This window comes from Atheta coriaria, unplaced genomic scaffold (genome assembly GCF_025399875.1).
Source record: "Atheta coriaria isolate IRGN ID8LTWV9N9 unplaced genomic scaffold, Caltech_Dcor_3.1 hic_scaffold_3_pilon, whole genome shotgun sequence".
NCBI classification, from domain to species: domain Eukaryota; kingdom Metazoa; phylum Arthropoda; class Insecta; order Coleoptera; family Staphylinidae; genus Dalotia; species Dalotia coriaria.
Genome location: NW_027045445.1, coordinates 3,853,420 through 3,878,810, shown reverse-complemented (window position 1 = coordinate 3,878,810; position 25,391 = coordinate 3,853,420). Strand labels below are relative to the sequence as shown.

Genomic DNA, 25,391 nt, shown 5'->3' with positions numbered 1-25,391 from the left:
AATATCCCACGGACCACTAACGCACAAATTAAACACAAGTTTTATTATTAGGTACTTCACGCGCAACTCATCCCTATCAAAACATTATACACATCTATTTGTCATTAAGTGCCGATATTTATGTAGCTTTTTAATCATTAAAATGTAATGCAGTTAATTTAATCCAAATCAATGAAAAAAAAGTTTCTAATTCCAATTCTCAGCATCGAAATAATTCAATAGCCGACACGCACATGTAAACACGAGTTTTATAATCATTTTAAACGCAAATCATCCTTAGCAAAACACTCTACACTCTGTTGTCATTAGGTGCCGTAATTAATGCTGATTTTTAATCAATAATAAAATGTAATGTAATTGGAATGAATGAAAGAAAGATGTCGAGCCGCGTGCAGGTAAGAACAGACTGAAACGGTCGAACGTTCGTAGCGCGAGAGCAGCATTGCGCACGTTTGCACGATATAAAAAGTTGTTTATACACAAACCCCGATAAGCGTGTTTATTCGTTTGAAATCGAAACAGTTCTGATGTGCACCTAAACAAAATGTAATATAGTAATGTATTATTGGAAATCTCTACGGCAACTTCACAAAACGATAAAACCCATCATATTTGGAGGACGATTTTCACATAGTTTACACGTGTCTTCCGAAAACAGCAAACGCATATCCCGATTATTACTAGTATTTTTCCGATTTTAATAATTTAGCTTATAGAGAATTTTCCGTAAATTAAGAATCATTAAATGTTTAGTAAACAGAAACAATCGTTGAAATCCAATCTTGTAGTTCCTTATAATTATATTTAAATATATTTGCAGTACATAATGATACATCATTAAAATCAAATGAAACGAAGCATTTTTGGAAAATATAAATTGTACCGAAAATATTCATGTTTCAAACATTTCCTTAAGAAAATACACATTTAATTTTACATACACTTATAGATTAGTTCATGCAATCGTTTGTTCAGTTTTTGAAGTAACAAGTGTGTATAAATTTTATATCTGCATTTGAAATTACCTTCTTTCACACAGAGATACTAAATGCTTTCAGCTTCTTTTAAAGATTTCATGAAAGCCTAAATTTAGAATAATAGAATAAGTAAAAGCAAACATAACAGGTACAAATAGGTACTAATAAGTTTACTATACACTTGCAGTTTTGATTAATCATCATTTCAGTCTCCTTTTTCGTTATAAGCAATCAATAAATGTTTGTAGTAACATTTAATTGTTTTCGTCGTTCATTATCAAGTATCCAAATCTTCTTACAATCAAGAGTTAGAAATACGGAGCAGCTATGTTTTTTACTATCACACAAAAAGATAAAATCGCAATGAACAAGTTATTTAATTACATTTTTTGACGCTTCCATGTTGGTATAATATTGTATGGGATCAGACGCAACCATTGCAGTATCGGAGTTAGCGTACTGCGTTTTAATCGGAGTTTCGTAGCCAGTTTTCAGTGGACTGAGTTCCGGAATGAGTTCGTTGTTGTTCTCCAACAGGTTGCTAATTTTCTTCTCGACTTGCTGTTCGGTGCTGCGGAACTTACCTCGCGGGGAATTCTTTTCCAAGTTTGTTTCCAGCTCATCTTCAGCATCATTGTCATCTTTATCGACGCTTTTCATTACGTCTAAAATTACATGTCATACAAACTTTTAACAAGAACAACGCAACTTTATAAAATATTTAATTAAAATTTATATAATAATTACCCTGGTTATCCATGCCATCATCAGTCTCTCCATTTATTGTACAGAAATAACTTCTGTTGTGGATGGCATTTGCGGTTAGATCCAAATATTCAACTTGATCCTCCAACATTTTTTCGAATTTGTTTGACAAATCATGAAAACTTGGACGCTGTTCAGCTTCAATAGTCCAGCAACTTTTCATAATCTTATATCTATAAATAAATGGAGTTGTAAGTGGACCATAATATTATTTGCGTCCATGGTCAAGCTATAAAAGTATTTGCTTGTGATAAATGCAATAAACTTACAATGGCACAGAGCAGTTTTCGGGTCGTTCCATTCTATACCCCGAAGTAAGCAAATGAAACAAGTTTTGAACTTGTATGCCAGGATATGGCGTAGCTCCAAGCGTTACCAATTCCCAGATCAGAATCCCATAGCTCCACACATCTGATTTGCAAGTATAGACGTGATCCGAGAGAGATTCGGGTGCCATCCACTTTACGGGCACTAAAAGTTGTTATGCATGTTGTATAATTCGGGGGATATAACAATTTCACAATTCAGAATAACTATGCACATCAGATGTCGAAGTAAATTATTTTGATATAAATCATGCATAAATCTGTTTGCGGATTTTAGAATTTCGCACAAGAGAAAACTTGCAGAAATACAAATAACGTCAGTTTAAATCACGACCTATTTAAACTGTAAACTATGAACATTCACAAAATCAATGAAACTTTATATAAAAGTATTGTTCAGTCATAGCCGGCTGAACTTCGAAACTAAATTTTCAAATATTGACTTTTATGCATCCATACATAGTGTACGAGTAAACGTAAAAAAGTTTAAATCGATATTATCAAGAGCGATGAATGTTGTATGCGGGTTTAGTTCAGAATTTTAAATAAGTTTTAAACTTTGTAACAACTTTGTTTCCCGTTTTCTTGTTTTGCAATAATTTACCGCTTATCGAAAAACTTAATTTTCTTTTCATTCTTTCGTTTTAAATTTAAAATGAATTCATAAATATGTAAATTCTTTTCGAGTTTTTCTTTTTGAATTAAAGATAACCATTTATCATTTTTCCACTTTTATTTAAATTAATTTATATTAAAAAAACTAAAATTGAATAATGCATGAACATTTTTATTTTTATATGAAAATTATATTAGCATTATTTATGATATAAAATGCCAACAGAACCGCAGAAAATCCTATAGTTCCCGCAAATAAAATACAAAGGCATATTTCAGTGCAAAGATAAAAGCGTCGTATCAGGCTACGAAACATTGGACTAACTAATACGGTTGTAAAACGCACGAAGCATGTACTATAAACGTCCGCAAATCCTTCTTGGAAAATTGAGCACCAAACTAGGAACGCGTACCCGAAGAGATCGCCACCCAACGCCTACGTACAATAGACCCTAATTCACGTGTAATGGTCAGTTCATTGTATTAATTGGCATCTAAAGATCAATAAAATTATAAAACAACTACTCAGCTCTAAAAAGTAAAAATCATTCGTTCAAAGTAATTAAATGACGGGTTTTTGTTTGATATTCCAGGCATATCTGCCATTAACAAAAGAAATTGGGTCTTTTTATTGCCTACAGTTGAAATTTGTTTTCTTTTCATTCCTTTGTTTATTACTAAACGGTAAGACCACGTTAGCAATTAATGAGAGAATGATGGCGCAGCGCCTGCAAAGTTCAATCGACCGTGAGATCGCCAATGAACATGAATAGAAAACGTTAAGTAGCCATCCATAAAAGACGAACGTCCTGAGACCCTTGAAACGGCGATTTTGGAACTGATAAATGAAAGAAAAACCTATAGAAAGAAGTACGGAAACCTACCTCGCCCCTTGCTACGCTTAAAATACGCGTCGTCCTCGTAAATATCACGGGTCAGGCCAAAATCGGATATTTTGCAGACTTTTTCTTTCGACAGAAGGACATTACGAGCCGCCAGGTCACGATGAACCAACTGAAAAGCATCATTTTTATTTTTACACAAATGTGTCATATCCTTTTTGTTTTCTAGTATTTATCTCTATCTATAAATTATACTGTGGATTATACAAGCTGATATACACAAGGAAATCCTACCTTAATTTCACTGAGATAAGTCATCCCGTTGGCGATTTGCCAAGCAAACGAGAGGATGTCCTTCGGCGTCACCTTGCAAGTCTTCGGCTCATCGTAGTTATCATTGGGCGTCGCCGGCGCTAACATTGCTTCGTCGACCATGCATGAAACAACACGCGGCAGATGCGTTTCAGATTTTAAGTGCCGACTTCGTCTCAGATAGCTCCTAAACAACCAAGATGAATGAATGACAATAAATACCGTCGTGTTCGTGTTGGGTAAATTCATAGTTTCTAAATAATATATACCTACTAAATAATAAACAAACAAAAACCCAACTCAAATGAAAAATGTAATTTCTCAGGAGAGCATCGAAAGCAAGTAGGAACAACTAAAAGAAAAAATGCAGTAAAAGCAGATAAATATTTAAAAACGTAGGTGTGTTTTTGTTGATATATTAGATTACCTCAAGGACCCGTACTGTGCATACTCAATAATCAAATAAACTGGTCCTCCAGGGAGAGTAGACGCGCCCAAAAGTTTGATGATATTGGGATGCGACACTTCTTTTAGTAGGTGATATTCAGAGAGCAAGTCGGTCAGTTCACCATCGCGTGCATCGTCTTTCAATGTCTTCACTGCGACGATCGTGTAACCTTTAAAAAATATACTCATTTAACTTACTGATCGTTTTTTACTGTCTGTTTCCATCACTTAAAAAGATTGAGTTTGGCAGGCAATTGAAGACTTTTCGGCAATTAAAGAACGTTCGGAAAGAAAGTTTGTCTGCGGCAAATAGCGGCAAAGAGAAAATCTTCGTTATACGACTTTGTTTTGCACTTGAACTTACAGTGCGCAAATTTCCCGAACGCGTTCCAAGAATAATAAAATAAAAGTTTCAAGTTCATTCTTCTCCAGCGATACTATCTAGTGCCAACTGTGCCAATGCTGCAGATGTGTAAGCAGCACAAGTATCAAGGCAAATTCAATTAAAAGTGGAAAACAATGTGAAGAATAAAAGGACGAGTATACATTACGTTAGAAAAAAACTAACTTCAACAAGGCTACACCACCCATTAATCATTAGATGCAGACTTTCCGTAGAGTTATTTGCAGCAAACATGAATTTTATTGACTTTTTGTTTAGAATTCAATTTGCAATTAAGAAAACAAAACGAAAACAAATGTCTAACTCCGGATATGCGCAGAAATTTACTTATAATGGAATAAAGTTTTAATTGCTTGTGGTGTTGCTTTACATTTACTGCCAGCGCCAGTCCCCGCATTAAATTCCCAATAAACTGCTCACTTATTTGATTGAAGTGAGTTCTGCTTTTGAAATCTACTTGAAAAGGTGTATAATGTTTTAATTCCCATCTTCCAAATGAATTTTTCCAATTGTAACAATTGAAAAACAGTTTGATGTTGATTTAATGAAAAATCAATCGAAATTCGATGAGAACTCGCTTTTGCAAATTCACAAAAGGCGTTATTAATGAATGAAGTGATGCGTCGACACGTGGGTGTTGAATTTTTGGGCAATACTTGAATAGTTCTACCCAACTCAAACAAACCTGACCCACACATCATACGACTTGTGTGTCTGAGTAAACATTACCTAGAATACGCAATGCGGCTTTGTTTCCAGCTTTTCGGCTTCGGAATAAAACGCTCATTAATCATTCGCATAATCAACGGAGTGGATGAAGATAGACATTTAGCGATAAGCTTATTCTGCGTAAGTTTTTTTTTCATTTTTCGCGTAAAATAATAAAAATTTGCAATTCATACATTTTAATTTGATTGTTCTTTTTCGTAAGTTCTTTATCGTGGTTGGTACTTTTTACATTCCACACCTAACAAGATTTGATTACTTGCTGGAATTTGTGAATATAAAATTACGTACCGGAATGTCCAGAAATGTCCTTTGCACGCGCTCGTAATACTCGTCCGAATTCACCTTCACCGAGGGTTTGTTCGATGAACAGTTGGCTGCGTGGAAATTCCCATTTGGGATCCGGCTGTGCGGAGAGAGAGCAAAAAAGTGAAATTACTATGACTTGCGACATGGTAACCCACTTTATTTCATATGCATTTGCCAATTATTGGATTATTAGATGGATAGATTCAAAGAAAATTTAAAAATAGCAAAAATTTTGTAATATTACCAGTTTGGAAATGTATATCAAAGTTATTTGAATAAATGTAAATGCAAATGAATCTATTTTAACGGTTTGCTTTCAAGTAATACCCATATAAATTTTGATTACTACTAGTTTGCTTAATTAAATTTACAGTTCTTGGAAATGCAAGTTAATTAAATGGTATCAATATACTTACAGTAACTTTAGTGTTGTGCGCCAAGGAGGTTGTCATGTCAAAGTTGAGAGTGATAGCATTTTCGGGCAGTAATCCCCTATCAATATAATCGGAGAGAGGCGCGGACAAGTCGTTGTGATCGGAATTAAACTTCCCCCGCACTTTATGTACCTTACCAAGCCTCCAACACACCACGATAGACCCGATGGTCGTAAGCACAAAAACACACACAGCGAGGATGCCCAGTAAGCAACCGGAACCACACGAAGCAATTTCCATTCCTAGAAATAGAAATAAATCAAGTAAAGAGAAAAAAACTGAACATGCCGCTAAAGTCAACATTCGTAAATTGCAGATGATCCCTAGTTTTCTCTCACGAGCTCACTTCTGATCCAATCTTCTTGTGTCAACATGATGCCAAAACACGGTGTTTGTCTAACAAACTGGAAACACGCTGATCAAAATGAGATGCGAGATAAAAAACATTAAAAAACATATAAAAATGACATCTCAACATGTTGCCACATTACTACGAAAAAAATCATCATATTAAGCCAAGCTGTTTGAATTCAATTAACCTAATTGCATCTCATCAGACTCGTACGGTTGCAACTTTGGCAATTTCGCCAACTTGACAAATTTTCTACTTTTAGCCTTCGGGTTTCACATTTCACATTACAGTCTATTCCGGGTAACTCCCATATGCTTCATAAAACCATCCTCAATGTCCTTATTAACATGATAAGATCCTAGTATCTACGTGAATGTTAGAAATAAGTAACAGCAGCAGGAGACTTACCGACATGGCGGCTCAAATTCGGAACGACCTCAACCGGCAACGCGGTCGTAACGTTCTCGAAGTTGCCGCTTGTAGTCTTGTTGCTTAAATCCTTGGCCCGCTTCCTCTTCTTTTCTTCTTGTGCCTTTAGCGACTTGCTGATTTTTTCTCCGCAAACGCATTGTGCCCTCGTGCATGTGCAGACGCCTGCTGCACGCGCGATGCCTCTTCCAGTGAGTGGATTTAGAGCTGTTGGAACAACTGAGCTGCCTACAGGAAACAGCAAAAAAGAAGTGTTTTATTTTAGTATTGATTTGTGTAGTTTCGTTGGAACTTACTAGTGCAGTCAAGAGGGCACAGTATTGAATTCATTTGTTCCAGGCTGTCACAGCGTCCATCAGGACATGTCTCTGTATCGACAGTGCAAGTTTGGTACAAATTCGTGGTTTCCATAATGGTGACAGTTTCATTGCCTCTCCATTGACAACGTGTTGTTGATCCACTTTTCCTGAATATAAAGTAAAACCTAGTTGAGTATATAATGTCTTTCTGTTTAGGAACATTTCTTGGAAATGTTAATTTTGGTACTAAAAAGAATTTGCTATATCAATTTCCAGTTAGAAAGTTTGTCATTAATGAGTTTCAGACAGAAGAAAGTGCATAAAACCATTATCTAGTTTGTAACAAAACACTGCGAGCGAGATGCAAGTTTATGCTTTCGTTGAAAACGTTTGCTCTTCTTATAACTTCGTAAAACCCAAACTTTTAGTGAAATTACGGTGTGCTTAGTAGGGGGTGTAAATGTGAGTAATAATAATTCATAATGTTTTAATTAAACTTTACTCTTTGCATTAAAAAACAAATTTAATTTCTGACCACTTTATGATAGAAAATTCAGAGTATAAATTGTTGCACAATTAATTATATTTCCCTTTGGCTGTATCTACTCGATAAAATAAGTGAAATATTCTTGCGAAATAAATCTTTAATGCAAACTATCGGAAACGGCATACAAACTCAATAGAAATTGAAATGAAGACGAATTGTATGTCGTGAACAAACTGAAAACCACATGCAATGTAGAGCGGAACAAATTGCACAAACTGTACAAACATGTACTCATTGCGTGGAGATATACCAAAAGTATAATACAGGTTCGTTCACCGCTTTATCACTTGAAAAGATTCCAAAATGAGAAAAATTGAATTGTCACCATAAGAAAAAAATTCTTCCTGAATTTATAGCGTAAATTTATGAAGATGGCATACAGAATAATATACATTTATCATATTCTGAAGTATTATTAAAACATATGCTTAGAAATCCACTACATGAATCTTGTAATATTCCCAAATATTAATTATCATCCTAGTCATTATCACTCGTCTCACAATGCAGAGAAATGGTTGATTTCTGCACGCAATCCTTGCATATACGAACCTTCTACCTAAATGTCGTCCTGACGTGATCATATATTTCGCGTCGTGAATTAATCGCAGCGTCGTATCAGCGTTCCCGCAACATCTATTATTTTAACAGGTATATCTACGAAGGAGGCGGGTACACAACCTTGGAAATAATCTAGTAACAGGATGATAAAATTACACTACGAGGTGTAGCTATGTAATTTGTTAAATAAAACTATGCGAAACCGTCACACATGTCTCCACCGCATGGCGCAAATCATACAAATAACGTGTGATTAATGATTCTTGCTGAAACGACATTTTTTTCTTCGCAAAAAATCTAATTCAAAAAAATATTCCTGGAATTAACCGCAGTATTGCAATAAAAATGTGTATAAACTTGTTTTTATGTTGTTTCCAATACGCAGTATGAAATTTTTAGCTTCTGACCTAGAAGTTAATTTTAATATGCGTTAAAAAGTATACTACCGTAGTTTTAATGCGCGAGAGTAATTAACTTTATGTACCTACATAGAAATGCAAAATGAACAAGGCTATTTTCCCTTTTGTATTCTTTTACGTTTTAGAGCGTCAGTTATTTACCTACTCGACAACAATGTTTTTCCAGACCTTTTTAAATAATGTACAATTCTCTATTTTGTTTGTGTCTTCATTTTCCATGTATTTTTCCACGCTGGAATTAAAATACATGTTTATGTTTATGTTTAGTCTCTTACACGCGTACTAGTCCTTTGATTAAAGGATTTTATCGTTGGCATATCAACACAACAGGTAGGTGAATCAAAACAAGTACGGCGTTGTTTTATGGATTAACTTCGTACTGCTGAATTAGTTATTGCTTAATTTTACGATCGTCGCAAACTTAAGTTGTAAAAGCTTAAAATACTATAAATGCTGTAAAGGTATAAACTTTATACGTCAAAGGACTAAAGTCATACTAAGTTATTAGAGCTATAAACTATGTATGAGTATAAGGGATCAATAATTCCCTTGGTAAACAAAAAATAAAAAAAAAAAAATTATTTTCTCTCTGAGATAAATTAAATTGTAATTTAAATTAATTAAAAGGGATTTAACAAGTTACAAATACTTGTATTCCACACGTGTTGACATTTGCGGAAATGTATCAATCATAACTGCAATTTCCCCGAATTATTCCAACGTGAAATTTCCACACAAATGTGATCTCCGCTAATTAGCTGACGAGAGTGATAACATTCCCTAACAAGTTCTTGTATTCTAACTGCTTTCAAACAAAGTTTCAGTCCTGGTTCCAGCATAATCGTCACTGCATTATTCGGCTTCGCTATTATTCTTGGTAATGCAATATGAAATTGCTCGAACATCACTTCAGAATCATTGTTGTGACATTTAGAAATTGTTACGCTCCCTGCACTTTAACTTTCGAGTATTTTGAAAGACTTCCAAATAAAATAAATTATATATAACTGAGCAATGACAGTAGTGCAAAAAATTTAATATATTATTGTGAATTACACCAATTTCCACAATTCACAAGACATGAGATACGAGTACTCAGAATTCCTAACAACGATGACAAGAGTTGTGGAGTATAAAAGCAGGGAGCAAATTTGAGCGATAGCAATAATCTTTCACGTCGAATTCGTGTCAGCACCAGATTGTCTACTGAATACTACGAAAGCTTAGAATTTCTGTAGTCTTCGGAAGTTAGAACTCATCTATCTACTAGGAAAGTAGCAATGAGTAAGTAAGCCGTTTGGCACGCTTAATTATGCACATAAATCATGCTTTTTGTCATTGAGACCCCGTTGAGATTAAGTATGACAATTGACATCAGTGACGGCGTGATTAATTACTGAATTATATAAGCTCTACTTACGATTTTGCAACGCTGGAGTGTCCACCGGTTCCAATCGCGCATGCGGTTTTGCAATCATACGGATTCGAAATACTCGTGCAGTGCGACCATTTTGTCAGGTTGTCATGCAGATGATGGCAGGTGTTTGATGCTTCCTCGTAAATGGCAATGCGTAGTTGATCCACTTCCAATTTTCCATCACGTTCCCATTGCACGTCCAACCGCACCGAACTCTCTGAATTCCACAAACTAGTTATATTGTTCACGTAGATAATGCCCTCGCTCTTTGTAATATTGAACGTTTTCAAATAGGATGCTTTCCGGGCAAGGAGAGTGAAGTTCCCAATGTTTGATGCAACCGGTAAAGGGGGATTGGCTACACGCGCTAATGGTGCTGCCAATCTGCAAACAAACATTTACCAAAGGGAATTGTATAGTTGGGTACGTGTTGTGACAAGAAATGAGCGAAAATATATTCACCTAAAAATCGTATAATCTCGTTGTTTGTAGAGAAGTAGAGGCGGAACATCCTTGGGAGGTATCAACGTTTTAAGTCGGTTGTCCTTTGGATGAGTTAGATGTATCGGTACGCGTGCCTTGAATTAAACAATGTTTATACAATTACTGCGTTAATTTTATTTTTCTTAGTGATGGTTGTGATGTTAACCTAGTAGAATGTGCAATTTCAGCATGTTCCCAAGTACCTGAGTGAATCGATACTGTTTGATTTATCACCCTCTCGAGACTTATTCGTTCTCATATTCGATTGACGCCGGTGCTAAAAAGGCTCGACAGGAAATTAAACCAGTGTCGTTAGAGACATGGCAGGTAAACCAGGCCGATATGAGTGCCGTTAGGCGTTTCATTATGTCTATGTTTTATTACACTCCTCGATTGCTTACGCCTCTCTCATACCGAGGTGATCGAGTTCCAGGTAATATGTACTCAATTATAGAAGTGATAAAAATGATGAGTGTATAAAATTCCAAGCGGTAGTAATGCTCAAATGGGGAAAATTGGGATCTATTTTAATTGATTTATTTTCATGGCGTGTAATTTTTTATTTTCTTTTGGGATGTAAATTTATATCCTGTTGATTCCTGCAGACCTTGCGTATTTACAGAACTTTTTTGTTGAGTTTTGTTGAGTTTTGTTGTACAGGTCTGAATTCATTTTGACTAAAATAAACATAAATTCCACCGCGTTTGACACCATAAAGTCGCCCACATGTTTAAAGCATAATGCATGCATCCAAGAGGCAAGAGTGTTCCTTGCAGATTACAAAAAGGATTATGTAAAGTACGTAGCTTGACAAAAAATGAACAATGTAAGCAGCGACGCTTTCACAGGCGCAAGTTAAAGAAACGAAAAAGGAAGAGCGAAATTATAATAATGGAAGAAAACAACCAGAGCATAAATCATTTGATAAGAAGCTTCAGATAAAATTTCCGTCGACGGTTGTTCGTTCGCTCTAGTTTGTCAAAGGACCGTCCTTAGTTTTATTGCTTCATTTTATTGTCCTTTTTTACTTACGTCGCCAGCACGCCTAAATTTTCTCTACTAAAAAGAAAACAAAAAACTCAAGGTCGTTCCGGGGCTCTAGAACTTCTGAACTCAATTCGGCGTTTGACAAATTCTAATAAAGTGTTGAAATTTAGTTCTAAATAACTGCGCAGTACCGAGACTTATTAGGAAGGATCAGTGGAGCAAACATATTGTGACCCTAAGACCCAACTAGTTTGCGCAGGTACCTGCACTTGATTTCCCCCACCACTTTTTAAGGGTAATCCCAGTATAAAAGAGCAGCGCGAAGCGACCACAATGCACAGTCGTTATTGAGTCGCATCACATCTTCGATTCCGATCGCTCATTGCGGACGCCCACCCCTATTTTCTGACTTTTTGCAATTGACTACTTTGTAAAATGATTGTAAACATCACATAAACTCAAATTTCCAGAAACTATCTTTGTGCATCTGCATCTAGGTCATGGCGTGGAAAATTGAATTCGTCCTATTGATAAAATCATATACAACATGTTCAACAACCATAGAAAAATTCGTATTTTCAGAAACACTTAAAACTGTCCTATTCTTGAAAACGCAGTTATAAATTCCAACAAAACAATAAAGCATGAATTTTGTTCCTGAGTGGTCATAGCCGCAGCGTTGGTATGACCCTTTGCAATATTACTGCTCACTACCGTGATAAATTTATGCATCTGCGTGCATCTGCGCATCAGTTTACTGGCGCAACCGCTTTCCCGGTTTCCCAACTAAACCTGGAACCTGCCATGCCGTCGCGTTCCGGGATCCGTAACGTTATTGTACGTTTTTCATGGAAAATCCCTGATGTTAATATCTATATAGCACTTTGCTCATCACCCATTTCAGCATATTTCAACAATTTCAACACATTTTCTATTTTATAATATATTTTAACCTTTTTGGAGCAACATTCAAGCAAAAACAAAACATGAAATTAGTTAGAACTAAAAGCTCTAACTTATCTTGCTATCAGACGATAAATGTCTTCACGCTTGGGTTCTTTCGTTCCCCTTTAGCTCGTACTAATAAGATATGCGCTTTTAGTTTATATCTGTACACGTAAACGGTAGAGGGTTTAACGGTGCACTGCAACCTGGCATAGAATTAAATTCACCCGAACGCGAAAGTCAGCGAACGATAAACCGTTATCAGCGAATAATAAATTCCTAAAGCTTTATAGCATTATTCAAAGGTGGAAACCTAGCAATTTTCCACATTATGTCTTCCCAATTTTCCATTTTACACTAAAAATAGTAAAATTTACTTACAAAAGTAGGTCCATGTCCTGGCATCATTGTAGTATCATTAATTTGCAGTATAACCGTATAATTACTGACGTTAATAGCGTCCAAATCAACTTCACGCTTAAAGTGTAAATCTACGACAAAAAGAACAGCACATTAATAACACTCATAAAGCAGATAATTGTTTAATTTTCTGGAAGCATGTGATAAACCTCCACGTCCTTGGTTACTTAGCATTTTTGTAATTACGTTAATATTATTGAAACGCATGAGACAGTAGAAATGACGCACATTGATATAAATTTGCAAATGACGCTAATAAATAACACGTTCTGCCCAAGCTCCCAGAACGTACCAAATTTCTGAGAATGGGTTGGGTCAACGTAAATGCCAGGACGCATTATGTTGAAGCATGTCGATTCAAGTAATCCTCGTCGTGCGCCACTGCTTCAACCACCTGCGACTATCCGATTAATTAGTCTCTAATTATCTAACCACCATGACAGTTAGGAACTACTCGGTTCATAAAGCAAGGTGTGGTAGATAGATGAAGGTCTTAATGTCAAGTTAACAATGTGTCGTCACAACGAACAGGTTGGGACGGGGTTTAATTAGCAATAATTTCAGATTTTGCATTAGGGTTGAAGGTATTGTTGTCTAATGGTCGTGCTATCACCCATTATATCTTGCCATTATAATTAGTGTAAATTACAAAGGTTGAGGCCTTTATCACCCGTACAGAACATAAAAATAAAATTATTTGATACTTACCACATGATATTATAGTTTGCGGTTCGCCATATCTGTCATCTTCACTTTCATTACACTTTACATCAAAAAGATCTAAAGTATCGTTTAGAAGTTTAACTTTGTGGGAGTTCACAGCAGGTGAATCCAGGTCAATGAATATCAAAGTTTGGCGATGTTCTAAATCAATTTTTTTCTGTAAAAAATGAAAAAATGAAAAAATTAACAATTTATCTAAATAGGTTTTCTGTGTTTTATTGCATTCATAAATCCGGTACGGTATAAAAAGTTTTTAGAATTCATTAAGGTTTTATCACTCTCTGCATTTTGTCCTTCAAACAAAAACAATTAAAACCCCCTTGCAATTATTACGACTTTTCTTTTCGCAGCTAGCGTGCTTTATGATTTTGTGATACGAAGTTTCTGAATCTCAATTTATTCCAGCATGCTTTGTGTTTGTTAGCCTCACACGCAAGTTTACATGTTTAATCGATTGCTCGCGCGTTTTACGAACGCAATTAACAAGTTGCGCTTTTCAACCACACAAACACAAACACCACTTCATATTAAACCCTTCACAATTTACACGCGTTCTTTCTTTTGATAAGTTCATAGTTCAAAGTCAATGCCACAAAAGAAAAAAAATATACTACGCAAACTTCTAACTTTTAATTAGAATTATGAATTCATTTCATTTAGTTCCACAAGATAATGTAATTAATTATTCATTCATTACCTACAGAGGATAGAAAATCAGACAGATTAATCCCAGCTTTTGTTGTCAAACAATTGTATCAGCCCAAATTCAATTTGTATTATGTGCACGAACATCTGTACGTAATTAATATAGAATTTTAGAGTTGTAGCGGTATACCAAAACACTAACTTCGTGCCGCCGAAATTGCGACCGATGTTAACCGGTTGAATATAATAAAGTGAGGGTTGATAAGGGGAAGAGATTGAGGTGCCGCAATGGAAATTTAATTAATTAGTTGCGCCGGCGACGTCATCGGCATAAACTGCAACCCGTTAAAACCCTTAAGCGTGAAAGACGGTAACTACCAGCACCGGCGAGTTAAATGCCACGTTGTTAAATGTCGGGTAATCGAATCCGTATAACGGTGCGGTGAATTAATTAAGTAAGATCTGCGTAAATGCCACTTCATTAATAAATTAATCACTGGCTAAAAATGCAAACTTGTAATAACTTCGTGTTTACTTTAAAATTTAATCGAAATTTCTGAAGTCAAAAACGGAAAGGTAAATATTAACAAAACGACAATTAAAATTTGAATATTAAAATATTGGAAGTAATAAAACTTGTTTTTATTTTTTTCTATGTATGCTGTCAAAACAAAAATGTGCAAGGCACCAACTTATTAACTGTACCATGGCATGTTATTTCCTTTCATTGCTTTCCGGAGGAAAGCTGCTTTGCTTTTGGAGCTTAATGGCGCACGCGAATTTATTATGAATTTCTCAATTGTTAGTTGCTCGAGCATGAAACCGCAAGCAAGTATAAGCAGGATATCGTGATCCCAAAACTCTTTAAAAAATGTAATATTTGCAAAACGTGTATTATAAAAAAATAATTTCATCTAAACACGACATCTATTTGTGGACGATAATAAAAATCTAAGAATTTGTTTTTATCATAACAAAATCAGGTTTTCCAAGAACACATATGTCAAACCTCAACAAGTTAGAACGTGTATGTAGTACCTAATAAAGTTTAGCTTCAAGTAACAAGTCCTCTTACTTTAACATTAGTTTTGCATTATATGCTTTCAACTTCGGAGTAAGTCTTGAAAGTGTCTTTTAGTGGTTAGCAGATTAGAAAATCCTTTTACTCTTCAACATCATCAAATGGACGCCTTCGAAAACTTTGGAAAGAGATGAAAAGCAGTGGTTGAAAAAGAAGAAGCAATAAAAGCGTTGAAATGCATCTTGTAGACAAGTTTTTAAGCTGGAAACCATTTTCAACGCTTTTAACAGATTAAAATCATGAAACTCGCTGTTTTAATGCTTTCATTCAAGTTATACACTGTTTAGGTTTGTGTATCTTTTGTTATCATATAATGATTGACATTCAACTTTGGCATTTTATTGATTCGAAATTATTTGATCGGATGTATCACACCTTTCATTTTTATCGCGTTTATTTTGTTTGCTTCTTGTATTACGAAGAATACGACATAGTCAAATTCCTAATAATAACATTATTGATTATTTATTAAATCACAGTTTATTGTCAGTTGTGATATAATCGACAATTGACGGTCGTCTTACAATTGACAATCCCGGTACAAGTCGTGTGGTTTACATGAACAGGAGACCTAAGTCAACTAGAAACGTATTGACAGTCCGGATAGCATCCATGAAAATGATGGAAGAGAATCGCAAGTGTTATTTCCCGCGTCCGCCGATTCGATTTCGGACAAGGCGCGTCTCGGAAATATTCGAATTGTGAGCAATTTATATTCAATCGCAGTTCTGTAACATTCCGCTTCTTATTTGTATATCCAGCCGCAAACACAACAACTTTCAAGATTTCCATTTTCATGATTCAACACTTCGGACATCCGCAATTTTTCTATATTTACTTCGTTTCATTCCGCCGCATCAACATAAAAATGCGAAAACAAAAGCGGAAAAAAATGTGGCCACAAAAATGTCAAGCGATTTGGCCCAAATATTCACAATCCGTATGGATATTTCATCAGCGCCTATTCATCCTTATATCTGAATGGATTTTTCATGCGAGAGCGGCTGGCTGTGACAGACGATCTATCTCGCAAATATACATATGATACAAATGTATCTTTACAAAATATGTGGTGTATTCACAGATCATAGAAAACGTAAACATAGTGATTCCATGAATCCCGGCATTGCAGTCCTTTAACGTGAATTTCAATGATCCACCAATTACGATAGGTAGATGGATAAATCCTTTGTTTATATTTCAATAACCAGCGTACGTGATGCAAATTTGTGTTAACACGCGTAAATTTCTGTTTGATCGCGTTATTGTAAACTGGATGCCGATGAGATACCACTTCGTCCTTGTAATCCGTTTATTCCTCGGTTGCACATTGGCCGCAATGCAAAATCGTATATTGCACAGCATATAAATCGATAGATAGGACACTAAGCGTTCAATTGGCGCACATATGCTGGTTGAAATACATAAATGTACTCAAAGATACCTCTCTAACGACATGCAATTACTGAAGTGGAAATGTGACTCCGTATCGAAGACTATAAACGTAAATTTCAATGCCAGTTATTTTATTCCGCAAACATGCACATTGGAATGACTCCCAGAAAGATACAATTAACTTTTATTTTATTTTTTCCACTTTGAAGCACAAAAAAATTATATAAATGAAATTGGCTCATCAAAATGTTCTTTAAACGAAAAACTTTCGATAGAGGACAGAATAACTTCGATTAACTGAGATATTGGAAGATTGTCTAAACAAAAAAGCCGCAGCCGAAAACGTCAATAAATCAATTTTTCTTGCTGCGGATTCGTTCGCAAAAACACCTAAAGCCTTTCGATGAAGAAATTCCCAAAACGATCCTCGCATATAAAAATAAAAATAATTCCACGCTATTCGCAGGAAATAGAAGATTACTAAATAGCTGCCGGCAAAAGTACAACTTTTTCGTTGTTTTCTACGCTTGACGATAATAAACTTGAATGTTTACTATTTTTAGAAAATTCGACTTACCTTTTGCAGTTTGGGATGATCGTATTTTATGAAAATCTCCGAGTCGTCCTGATGTTTGGGCGGATTGTCGTTTTCATCCAGCACCTTGAGAGATAACTTCCTACTTTCTTTTCGTTGTGAACCGTTGATATCCTCGATGAAACAGTGGACCGTAAAGTTAATCAACTCCCCAGCGAATCGCTTCTTGCGTAAGTTATGCTCGTGAACCGGCGAACGTTGAAAATCTCGCTCTAAAGGTTTCAGCGTACGAATTTTCCACAATTGTCTCTCGTCTTTTAAATCACTTTTAATATTGCGATGATTATTTGCATTAAGACCCACGTCATTATCTTTATCTGCATAACCGGCACTTAGACTTATTCGATCGTCTGAAAGTTAATAAAAGATGTTTTTAGTTTGACTAAATTTTTATTTTTGTATGTACGAGTATTTTTACTAAAAACCGAATTAAATTAGGTTCGTTACCTTGATTGGCTATGGTGTAATTAATTCGATAGCCGGGGCATAGTGATTGCAGATAGGATGACCCTAACGTGCCCACAATCGACGGCCGACGATTCTCGTAGATGCGATAATCGGCGGCTTGCCAATAGCACAGATTACTGAGAAGGAAATCGCATTCGTAGCCCTTCGCACGCTCAGGGATCTTTTTACTTTCACCAACCGGCCCAAACCTCATCACGTCCACGGTGACCGTGGTGTTATCTAGATGCCCACTGCTGTCCTCGACAGATATCTTCACCGCAAGGGTCGACAGGTCTGCAATCATAAAGTAAGCACATCACGTGCGTTAAGAAAAAATATTGCTGGAAAAACCATTGATTTCTATCACTAAAAACATCTACACTTACTTTTGTCTTCTCCTGATCGACGAATAAACGCTTCAGTGAACGCTAAATTTTTACCATCCACTATCTCGAAATGATTTTTGTTGTCATGCAGCACGTACTTTAGCGTCTTGTTGGGGCCTGTAGCTTTATTTGAAGTTTCTCTTCCCACGTTGGCGCTGACATGATTTTCATCGGCTGCTTCATGCGGTAGAGTGTAGAGATGAGTGAGGACACGATGCTCCTTGCTGACAAAGGACGGAATCGTCAGCTTGAGGTTGCCCATGGAGAAATAGGCGCCTTGTGTATGGTGCACATCTGGAAACAGGCAAGAAACGCAGACGCAAAAATTAATTAATCTAAGATTTAAATGAAAAACAATGATAAACGAGAGTGCATGATGTATTTTGGCGTTGTACGCTTAGCAAAACGTGTTAGTTGTAATATTTTACGATTTTTTTATTAAGGGATTAAAACCTACGCTTTTGTACATACTACGACAATTAAATAGTAAATAGTAAAACGTAAAATATATACTCAGATTGAAATGAATTTTATATCTCTATCAAAATTTACATTATATTTTTGCGTCAAATTATATTTGTTCATGTTTTGTACGTGTCTAGTTTATTATTTTACAAATATTCATATTTTTTGTGCAAATAAAAACAGATTGATACCCTGGTGTAATTGCTTTGCAATGTCATGTAGCGAGCATACAGATGTTGACCTTTTCAACTTGTCCGCCATAATGCATTGCGAATGGATGAAGGATTGTTCTGCCTACCCACCAATGCGAAACATTGGCATGCTTATAAAATATTTATACTGATCGATAGCAACAATTATTCCAAACCACAGTTTAAAAAGTATGTTAATAAATAGTACAGCAGCTTGCAATTAGCTTTTTTACTGTAAAAAAGATAGTAAATTTAAAATAAATTTGTTTAATTTTTTGCATATTATCACGAATTCATGTCAGTCTATGCACAATTACAATTCGTTGCTTTGGTGTTTGTGGTACATGCTGCTGTGACTTTTCCCGCTTTTCGTAATGGCTTGAGCGGTTAAAACGTGAAGAGCTCACAAACTGTTGAGCGCGTTGGTTGTAATTAAAAACGCCGCCAGCATTTTTATGCGCTCGCATTTATCATTTAAGTTTTCTTCGTTTTGCGTTCTTTTCATTTTATATTGTTTGATTTTTTATCACGCCTCCACTAAAAGCTCTGCATATTAAAAACTCCAGAATTGTTCATATTTAATTATTCACAGTTATAAATATAGAAAAATCTACCTCAAGAATTTTATAAAGTATTTTTTCGTCAATATTAGAAAGGTTATACATTACTTATGCGAGAACGTGTCGTTTGTGATCACTAAGCAAACATATTTCCTTTGTTAGGTTCAGTGTGCTACACTTTAAATTATTAAATTCCACTCCACCACCAATATACCACATCATGACATAAACTATTTGCTCAAAGTAACTTTGAACACAAAAAAGGTAAATTTATTATATTACATTCCTCAAATTTACGTAAACAATTATTAATAATAAATAACATAATGGTCTTCAAATCGAATTAAAATCCATATTTTTAAAAGTAATATTAAATGAGTCGTGTACACATAATAAAAGTACATTATTGTAATTATCCTTTACACGTTACATTTCATTTTTCTTATCTGATTAATTTCCTACTCATCACATTACTCTATATTATTATTAGATACAAAAACTGTTTAGAAATAAAGGTGTAGGGCAAGTTCAAGGTTAATAATATCGGATAATTTTACTACCTACGCATTAAAGTAATAAAAAACAGATCAATAATGTGTGCAACTGCGTTTTATTGCACTTATTGCATTGCTATACATTTCAAATCGTGAAAAATAAATGTTGTTTGACTAGATATTCTTCAATTTCCGCATAAAGTGCACAGCGGGTAAATAACTAAATCCTACAAGTTCTATTCAGCGCTGATTCCCCTACCAATACTTAGGTAGGAGGCTCATTATAATAGAAAATGGAAAATGCAGGCAGGCAACAGCTGTGGACGTGAAAATCAGGTGCCAGGTGCAATGTTGCGAGACCTAACGAGGCGATGAGGAGTGCGAAGGTTGTATGGAAATGGAACGGTCGTTTGCACGCAAACCTTTACCAACATTTTCACATTTAACTAATATATACCTATATTATTATATACCAACCGGCACGGAGCGCATTTAAAACAGTATGTATGTATATAAATAGAACCTATAATTACATTTACAAAGTTGGAATAAATTTTCCATTTTAAAACAAAAATGCCAAAAAATTGGATTTAATTAATAGCCTACAAGACATACTGTATAATTTGTTAATGAAGTACAAATTTGCACGCAAGAATCGCAAGAATCATAATCGCACTTCATTAAAACCGTATTAAAATAATGCATATGATAAAATCATGCGTTTGTGCAATACATTCATAAATGTTTTTCTATAATTTTTCGAAACACAATGACAAAACAAACGAAATATGCAAATGCAAATTTCAACTCGAACAACTGTTCACCTTTAGTCTAGTGACGCTTGATTTAAAATTCAAATCAAGTTTGTGGAACGATATACATTTTGTGATAACACATTTTCATTATATACCAGACCCAACTAAAGTAATGTTGTTCCATAAATAATTTCATAGAAAAAATGTGTGTTTAATAATAATTTGTGTATATGTATAGACATAGTGAGTAAAAATGGTGGTACTCAGTAAGTTGCAACTGTTGTGTGATTTTCCGTTTATAAAATCATGTCGGCCATTGCATTTTTCCGGACATCAACATTGTTCGGCAAATGCAATCATGTGTTTTCTCAATGCAGCACGTGCCTGTACCAAGTATTACGTTCCTGTGTATATAGTACGTAAATTGCAGAAAATAAACCAACAATGTGTGAAAATGTCATCATTTTTAGTTGCAACTTGCATTAGTTGGAGCAAAAAATTTAAACCAAGAGAAGTTCTTGGAAATTTTCCTTGGATATTTACGATCGGTTATTTATGGTGGAGTATTTCCAATGGCTGCCAGTGGGACTTTATGTTTATATCTGACATTATTTGGTCGAATTGATGTGAAAACTCTTCTTACTATTGGTGTGATGGTTGGGGTGACTATTTTTTGTGAAACCAAACGAAATCGTCGGCTTAACTCATATATGATTAGCACATTAGTAAGTAATCAGTGGGTTTAACTGGTTTTGCTTCAAATAATATTCAAAACTAATTTTTAAGGCATTGGAAGTAATGGTTAATGAATTGGAAGCCAAGAATTTGATAACAAGAAGTCCGCTTCGCGACACATTAAAATTTATGGCAATAAATGGATTAGTCATGTATTTCTTGGCCCGCAAGAAGCTGAAATCTTTGAACTTTTGGTAATCCCCGCCAGACCCTGAAACTTAACATCATTGAACTAAATTTAGCGATAAATTCTGAAATTTTGACTTCCAGGTTTTACGACATAAAACCAATTAAAGAGAAAGCCCCAGATGATAACGTAGAAAACATCCAAAAGTGCACACATCAGGATAACTGCACAAACTTTCTCAAGGAAGGTTTTAAAAAATATTTTTTCATCGGCTATGGATGGAACCTAATCAAAATAATAATGAAAAAGTCAGCTCTAATGATAAAGAAACCAAAATTGATTCCATCATTTATAGTAAAACTAGAAAACCTAAAATTTGGTGCTGTGCTTGGTTTATATGCTGTCATCTATCGAGTAAGTTAACATTTAAATCGTATAAACATAAAATATTCACACTAACATCGAAAGTCACTTGAATGCAAATCAGATAAGCGGTTCCAACAACAACATTACAAAACTAGCACTTTATATTATGCTGTAAATGTCACTATTTGTAATGAAACATTATTAATATTTTACTGCTGAGCACTTTAGATTGCTTTAAGTTTTATATAAGTTTTTTACTAACCGCACGCATGTTAACAGTACATAATGTGCAATCTGGTGAAAATCGATTCCGTTCAAAGTGCACAACGAAGGGCAGTCCATTCGGGGTTGGCTGGCGTGCTCGCAGGCAGCACTTATATAATCGAACCAAATTTACAATTTGGATTGACGGCACTGGTAACATTGCTACAGGTAAATTATTCAATAATAGAACAATCTATTTTTGTTTGTGTGAAAATAGATTTCACCTGTCTATTTTTAAATTATGTAAATTTTTTACATTTAAAGTAAAATAATAAATAATTTGCTTTTGCATTCAGATATTTTATGAAAATTTAAAAGAAACGACATTCAATGAAAATTTCTGGGAGAAAGTGCCCGGAGCTGAGTTGTGCTTCATTGTAATGGTTTCATATTTGAATATTTGTTACATCGCCAATACGGTCGACATGCAACGAGCCAATATTAAATTTATTTATGACACTTTTTCCGGGAACATGTAAGTTTTCTCAAGTTACAGATTTTTTTACTGACTAACGATATAAATAATGATTTCTTTCAGTGCAAGCAAATTCCGAACGGTGATTCTACGAGAAATGAAATTAATTCAATGAATATATATATTATTTAAATAAATTGTGCTATCAATTATTTGGATTAAAGTTGTTATCATGTATTTATGGTTGAATTAATAGGTAATATAATGTAAGCGGCAATTAACGCATTTGAATTGGATTAATATATCAAAATCATTCGTGAGTAGAACTGCGAGGGGCAGAGAACTATAATCAGTGTTTAAATTATGATAACATCTATGCAAACCCGTTTGCATACCAATTAACTCTGCTTAAACTAATGTAGAATAATCCATATTTGTATGCAAATAATTTTGTGATTTTTTCGTCAATTTAAATGTGAAATTTAATTTAAAATTTAATGAAATTTAAAAAGCAAGAAATAAACTTTTATATTCAATTGTAGATAATTTATTAATTAAATAACCCATTTAAAATAAATCTAAACTGTTTGTTTTGATGGAGTTAGATTGAAACATTTTAATTTGTTCTGAATTAAATTTGCACATAAAAGTGTTATTTTCAACAAGCTTTGCACCCTTTTTCACCCTCTTTCCTTTCCATGCAAATACTGTCTGCCTGCAAGTCTACCGAGTCTACCCTTTGTGTTACCCGTGGTCAATGTACGATTTTTCCATTCCCATTCATATGTGGAAATGGCAACAACATTCGCAAATATTTTCATACATTTCACGTTCTCCTCTGTTGCGTTTGCATACGCCGTATTTTTTCACATACGTTTGTATGTATCTACATAAAGTGGGCAGGCGTCTGATGTTCCCAACTAATAGTTGCAATGCATATAAATCCGAATAATATGGAAATGCGATGAGGGCCGATGAGCTCACCAGTTGAGTTGATGAGCCCAGCGGATGATTCCGTGCAAAATGCAAGAGACGTGAATTATTATTGCATCCCCTCGTGTGGTAGCCTCGTCGCTCTATTTTATTTCCTCAACTAGGATATATACGTTTATATTGCATTGCGCTGTGGTAGGATTCAATAGATTACGAGTTTTACTGCGACGCGACGAGAGGAAAAACGTTAAGGTCAGCTATGATTCATCCCTGCTAGAAAATACGGAGGATGACTGGACAAACTCATTCAATTTTACTAAAATCTGTGATTTTTAATTTAATGTTATTAAAAATTCAATATCTAATATATCTGGGTTTATATTTTTCTAAGAATAAGAATTCGGTAATGTTTTGTACGAATATCTACTCGTAAGGAACTTTATCTCGGCGACTAATCGCACAGTTAAATCTTAAGACACATAGTGAGAAATTCCGATGAATCCTTGTTTTCCATCATCAAATCCGAGGCTCCAGGCGCGTACGACTTCATCAACATAAAGCGTCGGCAGACGGAACAATGCCAAAGTTTTTCTCTCATTCATTTTGTGTCCTTGAATACAATCGCAGGCTCAACGCCCACCAAAAACTTGACTTCATTGAGGAATATAAATGCGTACACCCACTTTTTGCAACTTTTTTTGCTTTACTTCATTTGTAGGCATGTTTTACGACAATGTGAGAAAATTAAAATGTAATTGGTTGTTTTCATTTGATAGAATAACAAAAGTTGGAAAGAAATGAATGAAAATTGAATAATGAACTTTATATTCAAGTTTGATCAGATTAATCAAATTATATTTTGTTTATTTAACCGGTTTTACAAAGTTGATTACGGTCAATTTTTTTTGTATTTGCTTTAATAATAAAGTTAATTTACTCACCCGAAATTGTCCACAACACAAAAGTATTGCAAACAACTTCATTTTTCACAAATATTTAAATTATTTTCACGATTAAAATTAAATTGTCCTGGTCAATCAATGTCATTCGCACTTATATAAAACACGTTACCAATTGCCATGTGGCTGCCAATTACCATTGTCTAAATTTTTAATTATAATTTTATTTTTTTAATTTTTGTTTTGTGTGTTTTCTACGCGCAAAGTTTAATTCCTCCGAAGGACGATGTGCAGAACTCACGCTCGTAGGGACGCGCGCGTTATACTGGTTTCGCCGTGCGAAGCAAGCAGGACTATTCGACGCTTGAAAAGCGTGCAGGACTATGCGCGGCGTCGCGATGGCTTGAGCGTTCGAAACGTCGCAACGCCCACGCACACCTCGTTCGGCATTCAACACACCCTCGAAATTTTATGACCCCGTGCGGTGTATGTGCACGATATTTTTTGCGCCTGTGTCCGTGTGCGTGCATTGTGTATACTAAGTGTATTCAAACGCCTTGGTGAGTTATCTTGACACGAGACGGTGTTCACTTGCTCAGCGGATAAATGAGCAGCGCGATGCCGGAAGGGAGAAAATGCGGTGGATATAAACGTATGAAAAAACAAAACAATGAATAAATAAATATCAGGACGAATTATTTATACATACAGATATGAAAAACGTTGCTTCGCGGTGAATTTTAGGCCTGGGCAGTAAATTAAACATGAACAAAATTTAAAAAAAAATTGAATTTTTTTTCTTGAAAACAAGTCAAGTTTACGTAATTTTAATTTTCGTATTTTGTATAAATAAATTATTAAATTAAATCTAAGTATTAAAAATAATTGAAGAATCAAGAT

The 25,391-nt window shown here is 34.9% G+C and overlaps 2 protein-coding genes and 1 long non-coding RNA gene across 4 annotated transcripts; 2 read left to right on the top strand and 1 right to left on the bottom strand.

Moving 5' to 3' along the window:
* Positions 1–769: 769 nt before the first annotated feature.
* Positions 770–25,077, bottom strand: Ret (Ret oncogene). The gene is made up of 18 exons (XM_065318229.1): positions 24,534–25,077; positions 18,288–18,581; positions 17,902–18,195; positions 17,437–17,804; positions 13,724–13,895; positions 12,977–13,086; positions 10,643–10,758; positions 10,184–10,564; positions 7,234–7,403; positions 6,917–7,165; positions 6,139–6,398; positions 5,705–5,819; positions 4,265–4,454; positions 3,820–4,024; positions 3,568–3,697; positions 2,012–2,213; positions 1,725–1,915; positions 770–1,642 (listed from the first exon to the last, which is right to left on the bottom strand). Exons 2-18 carry the CDS (start codon positions 18,547–18,549, stop codon positions 1,350–1,352), a joined length of 3,708 nt encoding a protein of 1,235 aa, XP_065174301.1. The 5' UTR covers positions 18,550–18,581; positions 24,534–25,077; the 3' UTR covers positions 770–1,349.
* On the top strand, positions 9,939–10,689 carry LOC135804363 (uncharacterized). Its single transcript, XR_010551055.1, has 3 exons — positions 9,939–10,047; positions 10,475–10,603; positions 10,673–10,689. It is a non-coding gene; the product is annotated as an uncharacterized lncRNA (long non-coding RNA).
* On the top strand, positions 20,319–23,195 carry LOC135789479 (uncharacterized). Of its 2 annotated transcripts, none has more exons than XM_065299324.1 (8): positions 20,319–20,497; positions 20,991–21,167; positions 21,223–21,477; positions 21,539–21,681; positions 21,758–22,028; positions 22,260–22,412; positions 22,541–22,719; positions 22,783–23,195. In XM_065299324.1, the coding sequence occupies exons 2-8, from the start codon at positions 21,006–21,008 to the stop codon at positions 22,832–22,834; spliced, it is 1,215 nt and encodes a 404-aa protein (XP_065155396.1). In that variant the 5' UTR covers positions 20,319–20,497; positions 20,991–21,005; the 3' UTR covers positions 22,835–23,195. The 2 variants fall into 2 exon arrangements, with proteins under 2 accessions (XP_065155396.1, XP_065155395.1); XM_065299323.1 differs by having other exon boundaries at positions 20,319–20,501.
* Positions 25,078–25,391: the final 314 nt, after the last annotated feature.